General features: G+C 37.4%; 1 protein-coding gene across 6 annotated transcripts in view; it reads right to left on the reverse strand.

Annotated features, from left to right (window-relative positions):
* The window catches only part of HDAC9 (histone deacetylase 9), a 96,332-nt gene that overhangs the window by 3,250 nt on the left and 68,994 nt on the right, over window positions 1-24,088 (reverse strand). For 3 of the 6 annotated variants that reach the window (XM_010023865.1, XM_010023864.1, XM_010023867.1), the window contains 5 exons: window positions 18,195-18,323; window positions 15,283-15,398; window positions 9,534-9,656; window positions 6,945-7,155; window positions 6,327-6,544 (listed from right to left, as the gene is read on the reverse strand). In XM_010023865.1, the coding sequence (XP_010022167.1) occupies window positions 6,327-6,544; window positions 6,945-7,155; window positions 9,534-9,656; window positions 15,283-15,398; window positions 18,195-18,323 (797 nt within the window). The remainder of the gene's footprint in view (window positions 1-6,326; window positions 6,545-6,944; window positions 7,156-9,533; window positions 9,657-15,282; window positions 15,399-18,194; window positions 18,324-24,088) is intronic. The other 3 variants (XM_010023868.1, XM_010023869.1, XM_010023866.1) reach the window with 1 other exon arrangement.

The following is a 24,088-nucleotide window of genomic DNA, read 5'->3' on the forward strand; positions in this document are numbered from 1 at the left end:
GGAGGTGCCAGATACCTGAGTATTGCAATCGAGTACGGTTTATGTTTTACTGTTTAAGATGCAGCTGATATATTCCAAACCAGTCCAGGTGTAGTCCTCAAAACCCAAACTGAAAAAATCCCCACTTTATCAAAAGAGATACAAATCAGAGATGTGAGGAAGCATCTGTGGGGTCAAATGAGTAATTACCATTTATTCAATTGACCACTTGATTTCAAGCAAATACTGATATATATCTCCAAGGTCAAATATACTGAGAAGAGAAAAACCCCACCTTTTACCATTACTTACTAACAAAGTTAAGACACATATTTAGCTTATTACTCCTTTCTTTTATGCTTTTTCACTTTTATGTCATGTAATCTCATGCTGGAGAATGCTAAAAAGAGTGGATAGCATGGCAGGAGGGACAGACCCCAAACCTGACAAACCACTCCTGCTGCTCAGTCTGCTAAGCCACAGCGGAATGCTTTCTCTGTATCACTACCATGCTTTCCTGTTTGTTAAAGTGTTTTCTAAAGGCAGCTTGGCCCCACCTTACTCCAGTAAATTACATCAGTAGCATTACCAAGAGATTGGTCAGTTCTTCTAAGTCAGAAACATCTGATTTTATATTACATCTCCTGGTAGTACCGTAGAAAATTATGTACCTGGAGACATGCAATGATACCAGTTTAGAGTCAGTATTTCTATCTTACCTCTCTAGCTAAAGCTAGATTACATAGCAGAAAATGAGTCTTAAATGAAACACTGTGCAGCTGGATATTTCTGCTTACACTGAATGTTTAAATCTTTAACTTTAAATCCCCACATACTTACTACTTTTTTTCTGAATTTTTCTGTAGGTACATGCAGGACTCTCCTCATGTTAATGTGTATTTTTAATTTTGGAAAAGTGATTGATTAATCTGAGTTTTAATAAGGCTACATTTAAAAACCCCATGGTTTATTTCACTAATAAATTAGAGTTGGTCTCCTTAACCAGCACATTATTGTTATCGCTATTCCAACTAAAGGAGTCACTTAGAAAAATAGCTTCATGCTAATGTAACCTATATATTTTTTTCCTTTTATTTTCAGGAAATTAAACAGTAAGGGATATGCATGAGCCAAAGTAAATAGTGGCAGCAGGAGAGGAAGCATTTACAGACATCAGCTCCATTGTATAACTGCAAGAGTCCAAGCAAAAAAGACATCAAACACAATCTAACCTGTTTGCTTGTACAGAAAAGTGGAAGACTAAATAACCTGGAGATTGCAACAAACCATTTCATAGGTCCTTCAGTTGCAGCTCCTGCCTTTGTTTCTCCTTTGTAACGATAAGCTCTTGTAAAATACGGTATTTTAAATAAAATGTCTTTACAGAGAGACATAGCACAAAATCCCACAACAGCAACCCCTACATTTCTTTAATTCATTCTTCATTTTAAATACATGGCAGTTGTTTCTAAGAACTCGTATACATACATACGAAACACACTTTTTCTCCTTCTCTCCTATGGCTATCTCAGATTACTTTGACCAGCTATGTGTGTTAGCTGTACTGAAACAACCTGGCACTTGCTTACTGTTGTCTCTGTTACTCATGTAGTACAATGTTTCTAAGGGATGTATTTATCTTTCAAAATGATTCTTCTGCGTTATGGCCTAAACAGAAGTTCTCAGCAAATGAGAAAATGCTTTGGTCAGTTTTCAGTTCCACAGTCAGCTGTTGCTATAGTTTTGTCCAAGTAAACGTCTGCTATAAGCAATATTTGAAGAGATGTGCTATCTCTCATCTTCAGAAGGTACTAGTCAGATGTGTAAGCCAGAAAACTAAAACCTCAGTTGTAACATATTGAATGAAACTATATTAATTTACTCCAGCTCAATCTGATCCAGTCATCTGTACTTCAGTAAGTATCATTCAGAGAACCGAATGATCAATATGGGGTTAACTGTATCTTTTCAGTATTCCTATTGACAACAAATAGCATTTTTTCCATCAGTAAATCAACAGAACCATCTGTATTATTTTTCATTTTTTATTAATGGATATTGGTCAATTATGATCACCATCCAAAGCACTAACAAATTTTTACTTCCTAGGTATTTTTTACTTCCCAGCCACTGGTTCCCTACAGAAAGGTGCTTTAAACCAACTCACATCCTGAAATGAAAACTGAAATTCAGGTACTCCTTATGTAAGTTCTAACATTATCCATACTGCTCTCATACTTAAGTGCACCCTACCAACTGCCCCATTATTTTAACCTGTACTACTCCAATACAGAGGAGGATCTTACCATAAAAAACAAACTGTCAAAATGCTATGAATACATTATTTTAAGAACATATGTAGGGTTCCTTCACTGAACAAATAATATCTTGGTTGAGTGAAGACAGTGCTCGTTTAGCTTCAGTGGAGGCAGGCCTTTATTCATCATATGTGACAAAAGATGACCTTTAAAGACAGAGGGCTTTGCTCACTTACTCTTCACATTATGATCTCTGAGATTTTCTTGAACACAGATGTATGCTAGGGGCTTTTCACTTACATTATTTACACCAAAATCACCCCTTTTTCTGCAAGTGGCAGGGTCAAAGGTTTCTAGATACAAAGATATACAAATAACATCAAGATTTTAAGGGTTTTGTTGTAGTAGTGGTCTTTTGGTACCTGATTGCAATAATTTCAACTGGGGGTTCAGACTTCGGACTCCCTTTATTGAGTAGAATGAAGATCTGCAATGGTGATCAAAGGGCCTCATAAGGAAATAAGCTGCCATTTGGACAGAAGTATATTAAAGCTGACAACGGCAAAGCCGATCTTCCCTAAGACAAGTTCAGGTTACTTCACATTCATTTAATATTTTTTCCCCAGAAAGCTGGAATGAGGGTTTCTACCTACTTTTGGATGGGATGTGAACATTTGCAGAATGTTTTCAGAAGGTCAGCGTACTAGATCCCGCAGGTATAAACGCCAGACTTCAGTGGAGACGTATACCATTTCCCACATCAAAAGCCTGGCATCTGACAGCTGACCAGAAATAATCCATAGGGGATCTTCTCTTTGTTATTAAGGACAGCGGCACACCTCTTGGCAATGATTTGTTTCTTTTCAGAATGGAAATGATCCAGGGGAATTCTTTACCTCTGACCTATGTTAGATTTTGCTTGTTATCACCCTCACAGCAGCACTGGCTTGCTGCCGAAATGTATTATTTTCTTAAAGAAAAGAAATGGCTTTTTAATACAAGATAAATACAAGATCAATGGGGTGGAGAGAAATTTGGTCTCTCCCTCTTTTTATTGTTACAGAAAGATACACCTATATGTCCGCCCAAATGATCTGACCAAGAACAGTTTTCAGGGAGTGCTGGCGCATGCCATATCATCTTAGCTCAGGGCAAACATTCATATACTGGGTTCAGCTGAACTATATTAAAGTCTTAGTTTCTTGAAGTCCTAAACATAAGGAAAAAAAGAAAGAGAAATTGAAAAGAAGATACTAAGTTGTTCTAAGCTCTTGATCAACTGGCATTTCATAGTCTTGTCAGTTTAAAATGGTTGTGGGATTTCACACAAAAAAACTTTTAAGAGAATGTTTGAGTATTCCATATTAAAAATACCCCACCTATATTTTTCATGATTGAAAAGGAGGGAATTACACCTCTGTGAAGATTTAATTATACAGGCTAAGAACAGAAGAGACAGACTAACAGAAAATACAAGTGTATGTATTTACTTGATACATGCCCAAACTTGCCCTAAGAAGTGAGAAGACACTGGGTTGCTTTGTTACATGGTCTAGACTATCTACTGTTTTATGGTTCAAGTAACTCTGCTTTGCAGAGTTAAGTTTGATTGTAAAGCCATGCAAACTATATAATGAATAAATAACTTCAACTGTGAATAGAGGCAAGTTTTAAGATTGAACAAGGTATAGCCCACCATGCTATAGGAGTTTAAAAACCTTACGTAGACACAGGTGTTCAATCTGAACCTTTAAGTTAAAGAGTTGAAGAATACACCTTTAAATTCAGTACTTAAAAGCTACTCCATGATTTGATCTTTTCTCACTCTCTTGTCTATGGGCTACACTTAAATTCCAGTTTCTAAAAATCAGGTTTCTTTTTAAAACATTATTACATGCCCCCACTGTTACAAGCTCCCTGCTTTCTGTGTACTTGCAGAGGACAGATACATAATTAGAGCACTGTCATTTTTCAGTGCTATTCATCAGAATGGTTATTCTGAGAAAGGTGCTGTAGAAGAACCTAGATGCTGCACACTGTAAAGTCTGATAAACCACCTGCATCCTTTGACAACCCACTGCTTCTGTGGCTGCAGCATGATCCTATTCCTCCTTCGGTGTTTGTTGCTCTGCTGTTTTACTGTGCTCCTGGTGAAGGCTAGCTGCTCTGGGAGTAGGGATAAAGGAGACTGAGAAGCTATTAAGGATAAATTTAAATTTCTACTATCTGCATATGCATATAGCCTATACTGTAGAGAATAAAAATTTGTTCACTAAGTTTTACAAGAAGGAATTGTTTTATCTATCACAAATAACCACGTGAGACTGAAAGCGTATTTGAAGTACGAGAGGGAGTTACTCTTCTTAACATGTATTTTCACTGCACTTTAACTCAGGAAAAAAAAAAAGTTACTGAAACAAGCATTATCCCAAACCAACTGCAGTCTTTTTACTTCCTCATCCAGCCTAGCTCTTGTGAGGTGCAATGCATTTCCTAGTCCTGTGTGACTAGGAATACACTTATGCAATGCAAGTTTAATTTTCATATTCAGGGCAAATGTACTTATATGGCCCAGCAAATATCCCCAAATGCTTTAGTAGAATTGGTGTCAAAAAGCATATTATCTCGCAAAAAAAACGTCAGTGGGGTTTTTTGCTTTGTGAGGAATGCATGAACTGATTGGTTTGTAGCAAATACCCGCAAACAGCACAAAGACTAGGCTTTACTAGTAAAACTTCTTTTCTCTTCAGACAATTGAGGGCAGGTGAAATATTTTCAAAACCTGAGGCTACGAGATATACATATGCCATCTTGATTAAACATATGGAATGCATACTCAAAGAAAAGCCAACTGGAGTCCTAGTTGAGTAATCAAAACACCCAAGCTGAGAGGGGTTAACATGCAAGGATCAGTTCCGAACTTTGAAGTTTTCTGGTCTTCATTTTTCCTAATTAAGACAAGATTTAATAACCAAACCACTGTACAAACTATGTACTTAAACTCTAGGTTTGTTTCTAATTTTGTTGGGAATTCTTACTGGATTCCAAAGAATCAGTAGCCCCTGGAGAAGTTCACCCAATAAGGTGGATTGATTTTTTTTATTTCTTTTTTCTTAGGTACTAGGGCTGAACACCGCTTTTAATCTTTTCTTCTTTGCCATTGCCTCTTATATATAGTTATTAAGTAACCCTCAAATAAAAGAAGACAACTGAAGATGAATGATTAATATCTCTGAATTACTAGTGGAGCTCCAGCAAATAACTTTTGGAAAGCTATGTAGTAAGTGCAGAAAAACATTCTCCAGATGAAAACATTTAATTAGTTGGGGATCTTCATCTTAGAGCAGGGAACAGCATCGCATTTGTTGTAGAAGCATTAGCTGCTGATAAATCTCTTTAGATTCTGCTGCTCTTTGTTTATTAATGCATGGTCCCTTTTCTTCTTCTCCCCCCGACCCAGAATAAGGTTTTACCCTGCATGGAAAGAGGGGGCGCAATTTAACTCTGTATCTGATGTTAGCAATAGCACATTCTTCTTTCTCCTAACATGGGAATTTTCTAGCACCATATAGATAACAAACTTTCACGTTACTAATTGACTTACAGAGAAAAAGTTGGTTTGATAAAAGCCGATAAAAAAAGATAAATTTAATCAAATGGTTGAGTTTAGATGAGTTATATAGTTACTGCACGTAACAGTCCACAATGAGCAAGGTTAAAAGACAATTCAAAGGCAGTTGAAAGGAATGATTGCTGAAGCTCAAAAGCGCACATAAAAAAATTGGATAAAAATTTAGTAATCTTTAAGGCATCATGTACCATTCAACAGGAAACTACCTGTAATTTAAACCTATAAGATGCTCTGAACACTATTTAGTTGAATTGTATTCTTGCTGATTTCAAGAATGAAAATTAGCTTTGTAGCATATTTCAGAAGTTGAAAATGAACATATACACCAATTGTTCATAAACAAGACAATTGTGCAAGAACCTGTCTACTGTCCATAACCACATGGTACCAATACCTAAACTCCAATATTAGTTTTCAACTTTTACATTCACCGGAAATTCCTCACTTTGGGGACTCACCTTATTCATGTGGATCTGCTGCTGGTACTGTTTCTGCTTCTCCAAAAATTGTTGATGTTGCTGCTGGATAACCAGCTGGGCCAAAGTACTCTGAGGAAGAGGGGCTGACTGGGTTCGATTCAGCGGCCTGTGACGAGGCAGTTTGTGGGCAGCTCGTATACCAGGTGAGACTCTCTCCTTTGCTGCTAAAGGAGACTGTGGATGAAGAGGAACCGCTCCTGCAAAACAAGGACATTTCACTCCAGTGTGAAAAACAACACAGTTCTAAAGGGAGAGAGCTTTCAGAGAGAAGAGGGGTGTATATTGCAGAACTTAGCATCAGCACTGATGCAGTGGGATGTGTACCACGTGCCTCACCATGCTGGGAAGTTCAGCAGCTGTAAAAGAATGTGATGAAGTAATCATTTTCTTTTTTCTGTGATCATTGAATTCTTTCAGGCTAACAGACTGGGGAAGAATCACTATGGGGGAAAGCAAAGATGTTGTCCTTTTTTCTCCCACCTTTCCACTTTTCCCAACAGTTAGGATGTATGGTATCTGTATTATTACATTTAATGTGAATACAAATGTCATTAAAAACATCTTAGATTATTATTCTGTTGAAGACTTGATCATTACCAGTCACAAGAAGTTTTTGCTGTCTCATTTGTTCTTTCAGTAACAGATGCTGCAAGAGAGCCTGGTGGCTGCTATTTGGCTTTCCCTCCAAAGCAACGTGAGGATGAGTTGAGGATGGAGGAATGCTCCCCCCATACTGTCCAGCCAAGGCCAGTCCTTGTCTGAGCGACTGGGTGTCCCCCTTCTGCTTTTCTTTGAATGATGAAGAAGCCTGTCAAGGAACAACAGCACTGGTAACTGCTTTTCATAGACCTGGCCATGTTTATCTCTGCTTGATTAGATGGTCTTATGTCATACTTTATGAATACATACAGAGGAAAAGGTTAACATCTCTTATCTTACACTGTGACTGTGAGATGAAAAGGGAGGAAGAACATGCCAGTTAAATGCAGCACTGTGAGAAACTGGGTAATGAAACCACTTGGTAAAAATCAGTAGTAAAAGCCAAAGCATAAGAAACTACTAGTTAGAACATTATTAATGAAAAGACAGGACCTATCCTTAAAATTCCTAAGACCTTCCCACAGCCTCCTGCACAGGAAAATAAGGGATCAGAGGAAATAGTTCCCATTGAGTTTGGATGAGGCAAAGCTTGTTTTTTCACATAACTTTCCATGAGACAGCAAGCCAATCAGCAAAACAAAATAATTACCTGTAGTAGTGGGAAGCTATTACTTTTCCTGGAGCACTCCCTGACTCCCTGAAGGACAGCACAAATGTAAGTTTTACCCTTTGCAAAGTAAATTTGTAGAGTTAAACTCTCATCTACAGAACCATCAAGAGCTCTTGCATGTGTGTGGCATTTTAAAGTGCCCTTATAAATTGCAGTTATTGGATTTAAAGCTTTTGGAAGTTTCAGCCTTTCAGCACTGCAAATGTACTTTATATTTCTTTGCTCTTTGTCTAGTTTAAAAAAAAAATCTTAAAAAAGCAGCTAAAGCAGAATAACAATTTTTACAGCAAGAATAATAACCTAACAGGAATAAGCATGTTGTGGCTTTCAGACAACCACCTATGGTATGTTATGGTAAAATCAGTATCTCTGACAATCTAAATTCCACAAATTCTAATAAGGCAAACCAAGCTTTTCACTAATATTTTTTGGGTGTATGCTTACTTCACACTCTGCTATCACCCTTCCCTGAAAAACAAACACCAAAGTAAACTTTACATGCAATTCGCAACTGCTTATTCTGGTAACAGAAATAAACATTACTTGCATAAATCAACTTCTTTGTTTTTTCTAATGCCAAAAGTAATATTTGGTGCTAGCTGGCCACATCAAAAGCTCATATGATTTGAGTGAGCAAATTAAACATATTTTCATTTCTATTTTAATGTCATAAAATTACTTTGAAGCTAGTTCCATTTTTTGTGAAATAGCTAAGAAATTTTTGATGATATCGTCTGGAAAAGTAAGCACTACTTTTCATGGTCAGTTCAGTTTTTCCACCCCTTAAAAACAATAATTTGCTTATAAAAATCTCATGAAAGGCTTCTAGAGAACTGAAGCTTATGCAACTTTTTTTGCGAAGTTCTTTATCTGATGTTAAACTGTTGGACTGCAGCTATATATTATTGGTGAGAACAGTAAATGTACTGAAAAAGCCATAAAATAAGATGAAACTTTAACTTGAAACTACATTTAGCTCTGAAGTAGCACTTGCTAAAAACCATAGTGGATTGTATAGATTTATTTTTTTTCTTATACCATAGAAAGCTGTACTTACAGCCCTCATATATTTATAGAAGTTACCAATTTACTTTCTAAGAAATTTAAATGGCTAAAATTTCTTTGAAATTTATATTCTGTTGCATAGAACAACCATATAACTTCTATCAGTACTTCACCATTTTTGCTGGAAATCAGAAAATGGAAGCTCTGACCAGAGGCAAAATTTTCACATATTCTACTGAGCCTCAGATTTCACATACAATTTATGCTAACTTGGTCTAGATCTAAAGATCCTTATCCATCAGCATGGATTTCCATACATACCATGCCCATGTTTTCATACATATCACATATTAAATTGCTGCAAACTGAACAAAGGGCATATGAACAAATTTAATATTAAAATACTAAGTGTTGTTCACATATCACTGATTTTATTTAACTGATTGATAGCAGGCCACTCAAATAACTAACCTTTGTGCAGGAATATTGGATTCTTCTCCTACTATGCTCCAGCCCAGATTAGGTTGCTACTGGAATCTCATAAAAAGTTATAGGTGCTGTACTCTACCAGGTAGGGGCGATCATATAATATGAACTTTTATACTAAATGATCTCCTCATATACTTCTCACCATGTCTGAAATCTGTTATTTGATTTGCAGCCGTAAATGCAAAGCATGTGGCATGTACTTAGATAAGCTCCTCACTGGCACTTATCTGCTATTAAGAATGATTACTGCTTTCAAATTGTGCCCTGAAATGTTCAGATATTGCACAATGCAAAGAAAAGTTTGGTTCCTACTATGAACTGCTTATGTTCCAAAACGCTAAAATAGAAAAAAAATGAGAACAGTCAGAAAGCAGGTTTTCTGGAAGCAAAAACAGACACAAGGCTTGAGACTGGTCACTTACACTGATTTGAGGCTGCACTGCTGGAAGTCCCAAGGTAATGTTGGGCAGAGAAGGGGATGTGTACAAACTCAGCAAGTTCACTGATTCATCCTGTATCAAAAGCCGTTGCTGTGAAACCAGATGCTGGAATAAAGGGGAAAAACAACTGAAGTACCATCTCCAAGTTTTTTTATCTTGATTACTTCATCCCTGTTGTCCTGCTACATTGACAGGTTTGCATCTCAATGGGGTGCCAGATAAGGAAAAGTACTGTCCCTGTGAAAAGGCTGTTGATACTTTTCTTAGGAAAACAACTGATATCATCATGGATTATTCCTTGGTTAGTAAACCAAATTTCCATGCAACAAATGAAATCTTGAGGATACTTAGACCTTCTATTCTCATCAATGTCTCATCAGCTAAACAGCAGTTCTCATCACCTGCATTTTCAGTACTAGAAACTCAGTGGGATTTTAGCCAATGAATTAAGGAGCATATCAAGCAGAATCAAAGGTGTCACAAATGTGCATGTATTACACCTTTACTTTACTGTGGTCATTATAAATTTTGTTGTAAGGTATGAAATGTTTCTACCTAATCCGTGTATTTTCTTACCCAGACTATGATATGGGGAAATTTCAGGCACAATACTTCATCCATTGACATGGGAATTTGGGAGTAGAAAGTGAGGTAGATTGCCAGATCTGCCATTTAAAAAATGTACTGCCTCCCTCTCTCTCTATGCATACAATACAAAACCAGCGTCCTATCATTCTCCGATGGTGGGATACCCCTCATAGCTTTCCTAATTCCCTCCAAGTTAAAATCTTTAACACTTCTTTTGAAGCCTTGTGATAAAATTTTCAAGGACATGGAATTGCTGATGTATTTTTAATTACTGTCAAGTAAAACCAGGCATTCTACAAAGATCACCCTCTGTCTTTCCATTCTATATTCATTGGGAAGAAACATAAAAAGTTACATTACCACAATAGGAATCTTTTTGAAGCCTTTGCCTTTCTGCTTGAACAGTCATGTTTTTCAACATGTGGTCTAGTATAGTTGCTTGAATTACATTTTCTGTTTAACTCTTGCTTCCCTCCCAGAACTTCAACACAATAAGAGCTACAAAGGTCTTATTAGACTTAGGAACTCTGGCATGATATGGTCCCCAAGGGAACAACATCCTTGAAAAAGAATACCCTGTGTAACAGTATGACACAGTGACTGCTTTCTTCCCAAACAAAAAGCATATGGGACTCCAATAATAGACCACCTCCAAGAGGGATACTGCACACTCGGGCTTTGACTAAAGTAAATATAATAACTTGTCAAGCATGTTGTGGGGAGCTGTAGATTTTCCCCTGGACAAACCTGGAATATCAATTAACTCTGTAAAATACTCTGTGCTAATACAATGCAACTTCAGACCATCAATGAAAAGTGGTTAAGCACAAAAACACAGGATGTTATTCCAAAACATAACCTTCCTCGTACAGTTTGTTTGGAGATACGACCTATCACTGAGACAATAACAGTAGAAGTTCATTTCTGTAATTTTCTTTTGGTATCTAGGGAATGTCAATAGATAGCACACGAAACAAAGAAACTTCACTTGTATATTACATTAATTCCTGGCTAACAGTATCTTGCCTTGATAACATCCACCTTTGACCATGAATAAAGCCATGTCAAGACTATGGACATATTACTGAGGGAGATCACAAAGACTTTACTGCAAAAGGACACTGCAGCAGCTCTTATGTCTCCTAGAACATAATCAAATTTGTAGCAATTGCAGCATCTAAACAAAGCCACTTCAAAATACATGTTTCCTTTTTAGTTTTCAGTATGATACTATTACCTCCTAAGATCTGAATTAACAAACCTAACAGTGACAGGGTATATAGCAGGAAAACACATGCCCACATTAAGGTCAGGCACAATTGTTTCATCAGGCAGAATCATGGGAGTTTAATGTTAAAAACAGGAGTTTATTAGTAAAAACATTTAATCCAATTTCTAATATTGCCAATTATCAGTCATATTAATTTTGGTAACTATTTAAAAAAATATTTTCAGGTAATATTAGCCTAAGCATAAGTTAAATCTCATCTCTCAAAATAAGCTTAGTAGCTCACCTGTATAAATCAGGGTCCTGCATATGCTAAGGCAGAACTGCATGATCCCAGCAGCAGCTTCTCATTTTACACAGTTGGGAATAACTTGAAATGGTGGCAAAAGGTGGAGTTGCCAGCAGAGTCTTTTGGCAGCACAATGGCTAAGATATGGTCCTCATCCTACATGCAGACTTGATTGTTTGGACTGGCACCTAAATCACCCCAAAGAGCAACTCGCCCTACTTGCTCCTGTATATGCTCACTCACTGCATACATGGATCCTGCTTCCTGACCCTTAAAATGGCCTGTGAACAGTTACCCTTTTCTTAAAATAGAGTACAATAACTGAATACGATCATCGAGTAACCATGGTTAGTTATTGCACCTCTGTTTTGCTATACTGGGACCTTCTGAGAAGCAGGAACACCTATTTCAGGTGTGCATGTTTATAGGCACATTTATATATTAGGAGGGGAAGAGGAAATGTCTTTCATACTTCTCAATTATGGAGCTACAGTAAGGTTGTCATAGCTTTGAATGTTTATAATTACTTATACACTTCATTCTTAAGGCTTTTGGGCTGTTGTGGTTTTTTGGTTTTTGGTTTTTTAGTTAATCAGACTCTTCACATACACTTGAAGTAAACAGCTGGTCAGAAACCTACACATTTTTTCCACTGGCCACTTGCAAAGAGCACCTCAAGGAGCTGAGCATTAGAAACATAGTGCTGTGGGGTTGCACAAATCACGTCTGTGTTTATCTGCCATGGATGTCATTTTTATCTCCTGTATAATCAGGTGATATTCTAGGAAATGCTGCTCTCCAAAGCACAACTGAAAAAAAGAAAATGATCTGAAGCCCACTTAGACCAACTGGAAACTTTCCATTGCCTTCAATGGCTTTTGACCAGGCCATGAGTGCCTAAAATTAATCATTTCACACGACTAAGGTAGGTCGTCCCTCTGAACTCCAGGGACGTGCTGTGCAGAGGCTCAATCCTGCTTGCATTTCTCATGCACGTAAGATTTAGCCCCAGCACAGCAGGTGACCTCAATGTGTATGGCATGTTACAAGAGACAAATAGCTACTGCGGTGAACCTTGATGATACTGGAGACAACTGGGCCTAATAAAAACAGCATTTTATTTATAAGGTGCAATTAAAATCTGAAGCTTAACTTTCAAGTTTCATATAATGAGACTAGTGTTTTAACAAATGGCACCGAAAGTACCATTAAGGGAACTGTGATAGTAAAAGATTATCTGCAAAAATGCAGCATTTGCAGTGCACCTTTATTCATCCAAAAAAATGTAAATGTCTGCCCACCAGACTGTCTGCTCTGGAGGGTAAGCCACTTAAAAGTCTCACTATTCAAATGGATATGGCAAAAATACTTTAAAAATCTGTTTCATTACTGATAATGCTCTAATTCTGTCCATGCACTAGAGCGTAATCATTATGGCATTGACTCATGTTTTACTGGTAAGTGGCCCTCTGTCATAGCAACCTGTTTTCCCCCAGCAAAAAGCGTTTTATTTGGTGCCATGAAAACCACAGCTATCCACCCACTCAGATACGAGCACAACACTTACTGCAAATGTCCCAACAACAATTATGAAACAACAGCAAAGTGAGTCATGCGGGATTACAGCAAACCAAGTTATATTTTGGGTGATTTTGGAACACTTATCCTATTATTAGATACATTGTATATCTGATGAAAAATTGATTAGATATATAGCCTTTGAGAGCCGGCAGCTAATGCTAAACTAGAAAAGAGATAAGTAGGAGTTTGGCTCCCGTTAAACTACCAAAGAAAATCCCACTGAAGTCAAAAGGCACTGAAGCTGAGATTTATGGAAAAATGTTTGAGCCCACAGCATGACAGTATTAAGAGTCAAGTAACCAGAGAGGTAAAGAAATCCCCCACTGGATCCAGAAATAGAACTCTAGTTTCAGCTTCTTAGCGTACTTCCAGCAAGCTAAGTGACCAACTCCAGCATGTACAGCTCAACTTCTAAAGGAACTTTTTAGGCTCATTTGAGTATCTGTGATTGCATGGTGGGACTATAACTTCTGATGTCTGGCACAGTAATCGCAAATTATATGCAATGCGGTGTTCTATTAATAAACAGAATATAATGCTGATGGCTGTTACTACAACTTTTCCAAATCTCGCCAAACAGAGATTGCCAGCCTGATCAGATTGTATGCACTTCTGATGGTGCCTCCGCACTGTGGGAAAACATCCAGAAACTATAATATGCAAACTAACAAGCATCGTACATCAGTCCGAGATGTTATTCCCTTTGCATTTCGTAGTATCCTCAAGTCAATAAATGATCCAGCTGTTTAATACAGCACTAACACCAACCTATTGCAAACTTCTATCTAAAACATTCCCAATAGTAAAATATACCATTTAATGCCATTGAACTAGGATCTTATCTAATTCAAATGATGGATCTTACTCTCCCTCATTTAAATTTCTTTGCAATCACATACAGGGGGCTATGAGGCAAGACCACATGTTAGCCATCAATGCAATTTTTTTTCCTTTTTGGTTACGGGCCAGAGAGAGGCTACTAATCAGTGTGCAGAGGTCACCCACCTGCCCCCTGGATCATAGTTCACACACACAATTAATTCATTATGGGGAAAAGTCACTGCTGGAGGTTGAACTGCCCATTCCAGTATTTTTTGAGGTGAATGTCCTGCCACTGACCTGGAGAAATATCTCCATTAGCTAAAACTCTGTTAAATCACATTTTCTTAAGCAATTTTACTAACATACACTGTATAAACCAACAATTACTAGAAAACTTTGCCACCAAAGTAGGAATTACTGTAAGTATATGAATATGGAATATCGCAGAATTTGATTCATGTTAGTTTATTGTCCCTTTACAATATTGCCACAGAAAGCATTGATTTAGGCATGTCATCTATGCTAAATGAGGTTTATCACAACTGATTTACCATCTGCATTCCTGTTATGATAGGCACATACGTATGAAACAGAATAAGGAGTAGTTCAGATTCCTTCCATGTACAATCTTGCTTCACAAAAACAAGTATCCAAGACTCCTGTCATGTCAGTACTGGCCCTGATAAGGATACTGAGGTACAGTAAAATAAAAGGCAGATGTGAAAAAGGATTTTGTCACCTAACTCCGATGCTGTAATTAAACAAATCTCCTTCAGAAACCATCTGAACCTGGGATCACCTTAACTCATATGTGTTAGGGTCACCAATGCCTAAATCACCCTTTTGCACATGAAAGTTCATCATCAATGTTCAACACTGTGCACCTCTTCAGGTTACCCTAAAAGGTAATGTTCTGCAACAGATGCTTCCAAGTTCCTTCCACAGCTCACTCTCCCTCTTCCAGTAGTTCTACTGCTGCCTTTGTTTGCAGTTTTCTTACTGAAGAGTATCCTGAACATGCACCTCATGTATGCCAGCCTCTTGAACAGGCATCTCATTTATGAATATGTATCTTGTATACAACATACTCTGATGACAGCCTGGTATCCCTGATAATTATAACTTCTGCAATTACTCTGCTCATGAGCATGATCAAATTGAAGTTTCAGAACTCTCCAGTCTAGAAACCTGAGAAATTATCTATACCAAATAAAGAGTCTTACCTCAGCTTGAATGTTAGATGGCAAAACTGAGTTTTCATTTTCTGTTATACTGCTGGTCGGACCATTGCTTGGGGAACTGGGACCTGATCCAGGGGAGCTGCTACTGACTGAGGATTCTGAAAACAGATTAAGCATACCTGAATTTCACACTAGGAAAGGAACACTTGATCTTCATTAATTGTATACTTTTAATGGCACGGGCTTGGGTTTTTTTTCTGTTGAAAAGAATCTACAGGTTAGGCTATTTCCTTACATTAAAGATTTTTAATTAATCTTCCATTTCTTTTGGTTTTTCTTTTACAGAGCTAACAGGGAGAGATCCTCTTGGTCTTGTACCCTTCTGATCTGTCTGCTTCATAAAGGAAGAATTTAGTATTGATTTTTCCCACAAAGATGGTTTGGTACTCAGTATAAGGTAGAGATACACGCATAGAACTTGTAATGAGTAAAAAGAACAGAAAGTATTTTCCTTTTAATTGCAAAGAATCCTGCCTCTGTAAGAGATCAAAATGACAGAGATAGCAGGCTTGCAAAGGTCATGATAACATGTCGTCAATTCATGAGGCCTACTGCCAACCCCTTTTATTTTAGAAAGGGCATAAGGCCGTTGTTGACTAATCATTACATACACAAGTAATAATGGCAAAATATATACCACTTTCACTAGATCTGTGGCACAAATATGAAGGAATAGCTACAGCATATAAAAATCTTGAAATAGCATTTGAAAGGCTGTATGTTATCTTGATTTAAAATTTCCTGAGTTCTGTCTAAGATAAAGGGGGAGAGGATGATCTCGTTGTATGCTGTTGAGTTATTGTAATCCTGCTCTGAAATCAATTAAATTTATATAATGGAAACAGTTAACAAGGTTAAAGATGGAAGAGTGCAGCATTAGTAGAAGTAAGTCTATTTCGATGGAATAGCTTTCAAATTAAAGAACTCAAGAAGTTCAAATAATTATTAACTAAATGTGGCAGTAAATATTCAATAGCCACTTCTTTGCTTCTTCACTCTTTCTGACTCAGTTTATATGCGAAAATATATCCCCACTGTGTCTGAAATTACCAGGAGATTTCTTAGCTGTTTCTCGGACCTGTTACTCTTTCCTACTAGAGCTGACTTTGATTTACTGAAGTGAGTTCATACGCAGCTATACTAATTGTCAGGTAAAACTCTTGCATTATATTATCAGTAGTTTTCATAGTAGAAACACAAACATTTTTTCTTCTCATCTTTTAAAAAATTACAATAGCACTTTCTGTATAATTAGGCATCTAAATAAAGGGCTATTTTCAGTTAAAATAATTTAAAAAAGAAAGGAGGAAAAGGCTTCAACCAGAAATGTTTGATCAGAGAAATTTTGGTTATGAAAGGTGCAAAATGTCATACAGCTGATATCAACAAAGATAACAGCAATCTGTAAGGCTCCGAATTATTGTCAGAGCTAGAAGAGGACACAGTTATTTTCAGGATTCTGCTCTTTCAATGCTTGCAGAAAAAACTTCCTGGGACATTTTAGTCCTTGTGAGTGTATAAAATATATAGAAATCAGTTAAAATTAAGGAAGTGGGGATCAAGAATCTTATGAGAGCTTCAGTAAATGGAAATAATAACTTATCTGTAAAAAATTCTAATCTGGAAATAATTTCTAGGGAAATGACCTTATTTAGCTGCTTTCACACTTACATTCACATCCATGTCAGAGTTTTACACATGACATACTGTGGAAAGTTGTCATGAGAATTGTATGTATGGGGACAATGACAGGAATTTGTTCATGCCGTGTTATATTTACATCTTGGCGTCTTCTGACACGACAAGTGAATTCAGATACATGTCTGCCAGACTAGTAGCAGTTTGTTGAATAAACTTACGGCCTCATCATAAGTAACATCACTTAAACAAGCCACGAAGCTACCAAAGATGCAGAGTCAAAGCAAGAAATGTCAGAATGAGACCAAACACTGTAAATTCTCTTTTCCTTCGAATCAACAGATACGGCCTTGGCAGCATACTAATCCTAAGGACTAAAAATGAGAGGACTATGGTTGCTTATCAAATTGGGTGCAATTCTGCAAAATATACGTGACAAAATTTACCACCGCAATATCAAACATGAGAGAGAAAACCGTAGCATCCATGGTTCATCCACCCTGTCACTTTTTAAGTTCAAGGGTAGGAAAAATACTGAAAATGAATACTACTTGATGACAAATTTTTACTTTGCCTTTTTTCCCCTTTTAATCCCACCCATATGCATAATTCTGTATCCTTACATGCTAAAAGTTCACTTTGAATTACTATGAATATTTACTATCTGTTATGATGAACAATATGTCACTGAATATTTAAACTTTCAACTCTTTCGTCTCAAAAAACAGCTTAGTGAGCACTTAATACTGAAACCAACTAAACTTGACATTTGTCAAACGAGAAACTAGACGGACAGGGCCAAATACAGGATTACAAAATGTCCTTGATTAACTAATAGCAGACAGGTATTTTTGTGCCTGCTATCAGCACCTGCAGTTTCCATGGGAGATGGGAAGTTGAAGATGTAAGACCCAAAATGTCATTCATGTACAGAAGACACAGGTTAAGGGAAGAGACTATTCTTTTTTTCTCCTTTGATGTCCCTTGCTGCCAACAATCTACCATTTATTTGTTGTAGTTGCTATTGTGAAGTACTGTTTTCCAAGCTGGTTTGAAAGTATGGCTTTCAAATTGACAATACTTTTTAGTACATGGTACAAAGCTGTAGATTACAAGTTATTCATACACAGTAATTTTTTTTTTCAGCAGAAAAAGAAGACATAACCTTTTGTTCAGCAAACAGTTTCAATTCCAAAATACCACTACTGTTCCATGAGCACTCACAGCTGATATAGAATTTCTCCATTCTTAATTACCTGTCACCTCAAAGAGTCGCTTCTTGAATGAACTGACGTTTGCGTCCTTCCTCCTGAGTAAAGGACTGCTTCTTCTTTCTGTCACCTTTTGTTTTAACCTTGAACGTACCTTCAAATTGGGCTCTGAAGCTGGAAATGAAGAGAAGAGAATAAATGATTACAAATCAATTTACTGCTTTGCATCAGACACCACTTACATTCTCTCACCTGATTTTACTGCCCATCCTCCCCAGCCACCCTGCTGCTCCTCATACAACTCCATTTTAGACTGGAGGCTAGGAAACAGACGAAGAGAGCTAAAAAGCTTCAGATCCCAGTATTCTCATCCCATTTCAACTTTGAAGTTACACATTAATTATTGCTAATATCATAAGTATTAACTAGAGATGAATGCAACGTTCATTCTACATCATTTTTATCTCTCATGTAGGTGAAAACTTGGATAGAAATACAGCTTGGAACTTGGAACCTTATAATTGGATTATGGTCTGGTGACAGATATAGAGAGAAGCCTCCACTGCTGCCTCTTGATTTCTCTTAGAAATATAAATTACAACAAGCCTTGCTGGCAGAACATTTCTTGGTCAGCAGTTTTAGGCCCAGAACTTCAATGTTTTCTGAGTAACACACCAAGAAACTAGATTTATGACAGTGCCCTAAGTACATTTACACAGAAAAATATACACTCTGAAAATGAAGAAGCAGGACCGATTCCCAGAAAACCTAGGATTATATTTAATGCACCTTGGGCAAGTTCCACCTTTATTTCCTAAATGGACAAGGTCTTTTCATATGAAGGCCAGAGATGAAGCTCTGCTGTGCTTTTTATTTTGTGGTATTTTTAGCATGATCAAATGTTTCATGTACTCATTTATCTGTTCTTCTAAGTAAACCCTCTATCAAACAGACTGGTAAGAGCTAGTGAAAGATAATTGTGGAAAAGAAGTTGTTTACATTTCCCTTTGTGGAACTGAGGCTTGGCTAAGCAATATCTCAAAACAGACCTGGAAACTGGGACCAGTTCTCTCCTATGCACAGACATAAACCCAGCCCTAAAGAAGGAGCGAGATTTAGCAGAAAAACAAAATAAACGAAATCGTCATTCATTTCAGCATTTTATTCTTTGTCACTTTGGGGCAGGAATTCAATTGTACACTTCTAATTCTGGTCCCTGACCAAAATGTAATATTGTACATCTTTTTCCTGCTGTCCCACTTGTTCCCTCAGGTGTGACAATGTTAGAAATGCTCACTCAAGAGCAAAGGGGCTGCTCCTCTGCCAGAGTGCTACTGTAACCTGTAGTACCTGCAGTCTTGCACCAGGCTTTCCCACGTACTGCATCACTCTTGGCAAGTGCTGCGTTCCAAGTGCCTTGCATACATTTCAGGCCAAGATACATAGGCTAAGCACAACACTAGATACCTTTAATAATAAAAATATTAACAAGAAATTTATTTTTTATCACTTACTAGCATTGTTAAGACCAATAGTCCTAGTGATAGAGTACAGAAGACTTGCTCGCTGTCTGAGATACCATTTACTATGAAATGGAAAATATAACAATGGGCTAAGATTGCACTACATGCTTTCACCACAGGTCTCATCAGGTACAACAATATTTGGAAGAAAAGGTGTACTCACTGCTTTTGCACTTACCATTATTTTGATTTATACTATTCCATACTCTTAAAATTTAGGAAAGTAGTTCTGTATTTATGACAGACTACTGTGATACAAATCGTCTGCAACACTCACTGGAGAAATGCTCCAATTCTATATGAATACTTCATGCTCAGTCACAGGGATTGTCTTTCTATTTTTACCACATTCCCATCATATTCTGCATCTGAATCAATCATATAAGCAGAGAAAGCAGACTTTGATGTCAATGTCTGAATTTTTGAGCCATCTGAGAAGGAAATAATGGATTTTAAAATGAAAAAGGCATGGAGAAGTTTTTAAATTATAAAATAAACCTCCCAGTAAAAACCAAAGCTAATATTTGAGAGAGTTTGCTTCAAATACTGGTTTTCTTGAATGTGTCCCATGAGACATTGCCAGCTCTTGACATGGTACCAGACAGGAACCTATGGGCTGGCAGTACGAATTCAGGTTTCAGTGAACTAAAAATATAAATCTAACCAATTTGAGGATGTCTGCTCCAATGGACAAAACGCAGAAGTGGAAAGTGGTTTCTTCATGCCTATCTGTGGCTGAGGTATGTGACTGATGAGGCCACTGCACCATCCTGCCTGACCGAAGCCGAAGCAGAATTATTGTTGACTGCAACAGCTATGGATCACAGCAGCAATCCTATGTGTTTCAGGGCACTCCTACATGAAGGCAGTAATAAAACATCTATAATTGTCAAGTCTCTTCTGATAGTTAAAAAGGCAAAATTAAATATTCTAATCTTTAAGGATAGAGCTGTCGATTAAAATTGCAACTGCATATCCATATATATACACACAGACTGCCCCAAAGAATATATATGAGATTATTTAGAAATTATTTAAGCCTTTAAACTCTTAAATGCAAACAACTGAGCAAAAAGTGAAAATAAAAGTTTCAAACTTTTTTTTTTTAAATTAAATTGTTCCCCTAGCATTTGCACTTGGAAAGACTTAAGAATTATTGTAATTCATCTGCCTTATGTTTCAAATGAGCATTTGGTCCAGTACTTTATGTAGTATTTCTTAGAAGTGGTCTATAAAGGGATAATGCTCAAAATAACTGTTTTGCATTAGCCACCCCTGTAAGTATTTCTGCTCCACAATATTAGCACCTTAGCTTAACTTAATTAACCCACTGCCAAGGCTGCTATCAACCAAAGTCATATTCCATGTGGAAAAGAAGTGTCACATGGAGCGCCAGTGCCAAGTAACTTCTGAAGCTAAAGCTCTACTCATCAGCTTGCTGCAGAGTAGCTTCCTCATGCAGTTATAAATCCCTTTTTTTTTTCTCCATTAATATCACAAAATCACTGAAAAGACCTTCATGTAGTCTATCACTCTATGTGGTGATTCAACCATAAACCAAGACACTGACTCAGTCAGATAATTAATGCACATGGCTAAATTTCTGTACACCAAGAAACCCACTGGGGTCCAGGATTCAACACTAGATTAGTTCTATCCCGTACAGGATACATCCTTCTCTCTCCTTCCTGAGGAAAGGAAAGGGTGCCTCTCTGAAGTGCTGGAGGTGCTGAATGAGGTGGGGCTTGCTAAGTTAGATGCCTGCAAGTATAGTGGGCTGAATCATCTGACTATGGAGCAAGAATGCCAGTGACAAGAGAAAAACCAGAGCACGTGGCCAGGAGCGTGGCAGGTAAGTTAAACAGGACTGCACGTTCTCATGGCATCAGGCTGGTAGGGTGGGCCATTCATCTAAAATCCTGCTAAGAATCAGTATACATCCGATATTGGTCTAATTGGTCACTATTAGCCTTGCCTCCTTGTTCCACAACTCCTTGCACTTCTACTACATCTAGCACTTTGGAACAAGTAATAATCAGTTCCCACTTGCAAAAAGGGAAAATATGCTATTTGAGAGTGCTTTGTTGCAAAAACCCAAGAAGACACAGCTATTTTTTCTGAAGGCCATCAAAGTCAATGTCACTGGTCTTCATGGGAACCAGCTGAACCCATTTGAACGATTCACTTGAGTGGATTTCAGCAAAGACTAGCCTGAAAATTACTTTGTTTATGTAACTGCAGCATAATTTGGAATAATGAGATATTGCAGTAATATGGCTTATTTTGTCTTACTGTTATTACCTGGTTTATTCTTTTTTCAGTGCTGGCAATAATAAACTGGTATTACCCTTTAAATGACTGTAAGTGGGAAACAGGTATGAAAGGTACAAGAAAGCATTAGTTTAAATGACAACAGAAGATATCACAGGTAACCCAATGATTGGTTACCTGTGTTATCCTTGGTGTGATTTGTAATTATCTCTACAGAACTGAGAATTCTGGTTCTAGGTGAAGAAGAAAGACAGTATTTCAATGATTTTTCTCATCTTTTATGGCAGCTTCATATAGGAGGAAAGAAGTACCTGTACTATTAAAAATGGAAAATATACAGGCTTCTGTATACATACACATTAATTTCATCACAACAATCATCATTGCTCAGATGAAAGAAAACTATTCTCCCTGAGAAACATGATACTGAAACACAAATACTAGAGATAGAAAAATGATTTGGTGAAGTCATTATGTCCTATACTCCACTTTGCTTAATATTAGCAATTTGCAGATACTGGCATTGAAGAATATAGCCTGGGGGCGGATTGCTTCCAAATGAGCTTAAGGGTTTTTTTGACAGGGTTTTGCTTCACTGTTTCTTTTTATTAAACACGCAGAGATATTTAAGAAGAAGGGCTAAAAATTCTTCTTATGCATGGGGAGAAGACATACATATGAAGGGAATGTAAAAGATAATAATGCACTACTTTTTGATGGTTCCTGGAACACAGTACTACTTTTGTATCAGATGAGCATATGCCAACTTCAAATCAGCATTTAACGAACTCAGGCAGGAAATGGGGGATGGGATAGGGTGCATAGTGAGCAGGTCCTCATCTTGAGCCTAAAGCCATATATAGGAAACCTGACAGAAAGTGAGCTTTTGTCCAGACTTTGAAAGGCTCTAAACTGAAGGCATTTCCTTTCCTCACTGGCAGGCTGGCTTAGAAAAGCTGTGGGACAGTCGAGGTAAATGATGCTAAATTTGACTACAAAGGTTTTAACAACAGCATGAGCAACAGCGGCAAAATTCAGATCTTACTTGAGGCAGATAAATTGTTCCCTAATGCCCAGGCACCAGCTGTTATCACTTAGATAATTTTGAAACAATAACTTGGACTTCTTTAATGTAAATAAATCAACAATCAAGAAACAAAGACTTCATGAACTAGAAGTAAATCTTCACTGTAATTTTCTATTTCTTTAGTTGTCTTTTTTTTTTTTTTTTTAAGCTGTGAAGAGTCACATATTACATTGATTTGATTATATTCCATGCTATACTCCATGCAGGAGTAATTAATTGGTTTTTTCCACCTTGTATCTAATAAGTATCAATAAAGGAATATATAGTCAAGGAATCCTCTTTTTTCACACCACAGAGTTTGTTATTTTTAATACTATTGTAAGTAGAGACCCATGCACAGATAAGCATTATGTGCTTTACAACACACGACCAAGACAGTCCTTGCCAAAGATAGCTTAAAGTCTAAGTTACAGAACAAAGAGATTATGTATGGGTATAAACCATCAGAGGTACAAGAGAAAATACTCCGATGGTACTGGTTAGCACAATGGTGGTATTGCCAGCATACCAGTGGCTTATCCTTTGTCAAGTTTCTTTCCAGTACTGTGGCAACTGGGAATTTTCAAGAAGATACTGAATGTGGATAATGAGAAAACTTTGAGATCCCTGTCATGATTTCACTTGAAGCAGGAGGAGCATAATGGGAGAAAACATACTGTGAGGAGAATCTCATTTCATTGGGTCTGTTGCATAGAACAAGTTCCTGGTCCATGCTGTGGGCTCCCAGTCACTGTGGTGATATGCATAAATAACAAAGCAGCCTGTTGCCTATGCCATGCCAGGCCCTGGAGATCAAGAAGTCAGACCTCACATTATACTGCGTCAATGAAAATAGCCAAAAGAAGCATATCTAAGGTTTCTCGGTAGCTAGTCTGAGGGGGATGGGCTAGGGAGAAACTTCCCAGTTTTGGCCTCACTGACGTAGGCTGAATGAACAGCACAAGGTGTCCCTAGGTACCATCAGAAAGGATAAGAAGGTAACCTGGGCTTCCTCACCAAAACTATGAATGCAACCAAAGATAGGTAGTAAGCTAGACAGGCAGAGAACACAGGGCATG

Source organism: Nestor notabilis, unplaced genomic scaffold (genome assembly GCF_000696875.1).
Source record: "Nestor notabilis isolate BGI_N333 unplaced genomic scaffold, ASM69687v1 scaffold351, whole genome shotgun sequence".
In the NCBI taxonomy this organism is placed as follows: Eukaryota; Metazoa; Chordata; class Aves; order Psittaciformes; family Psittacidae; genus Nestor; species Nestor notabilis.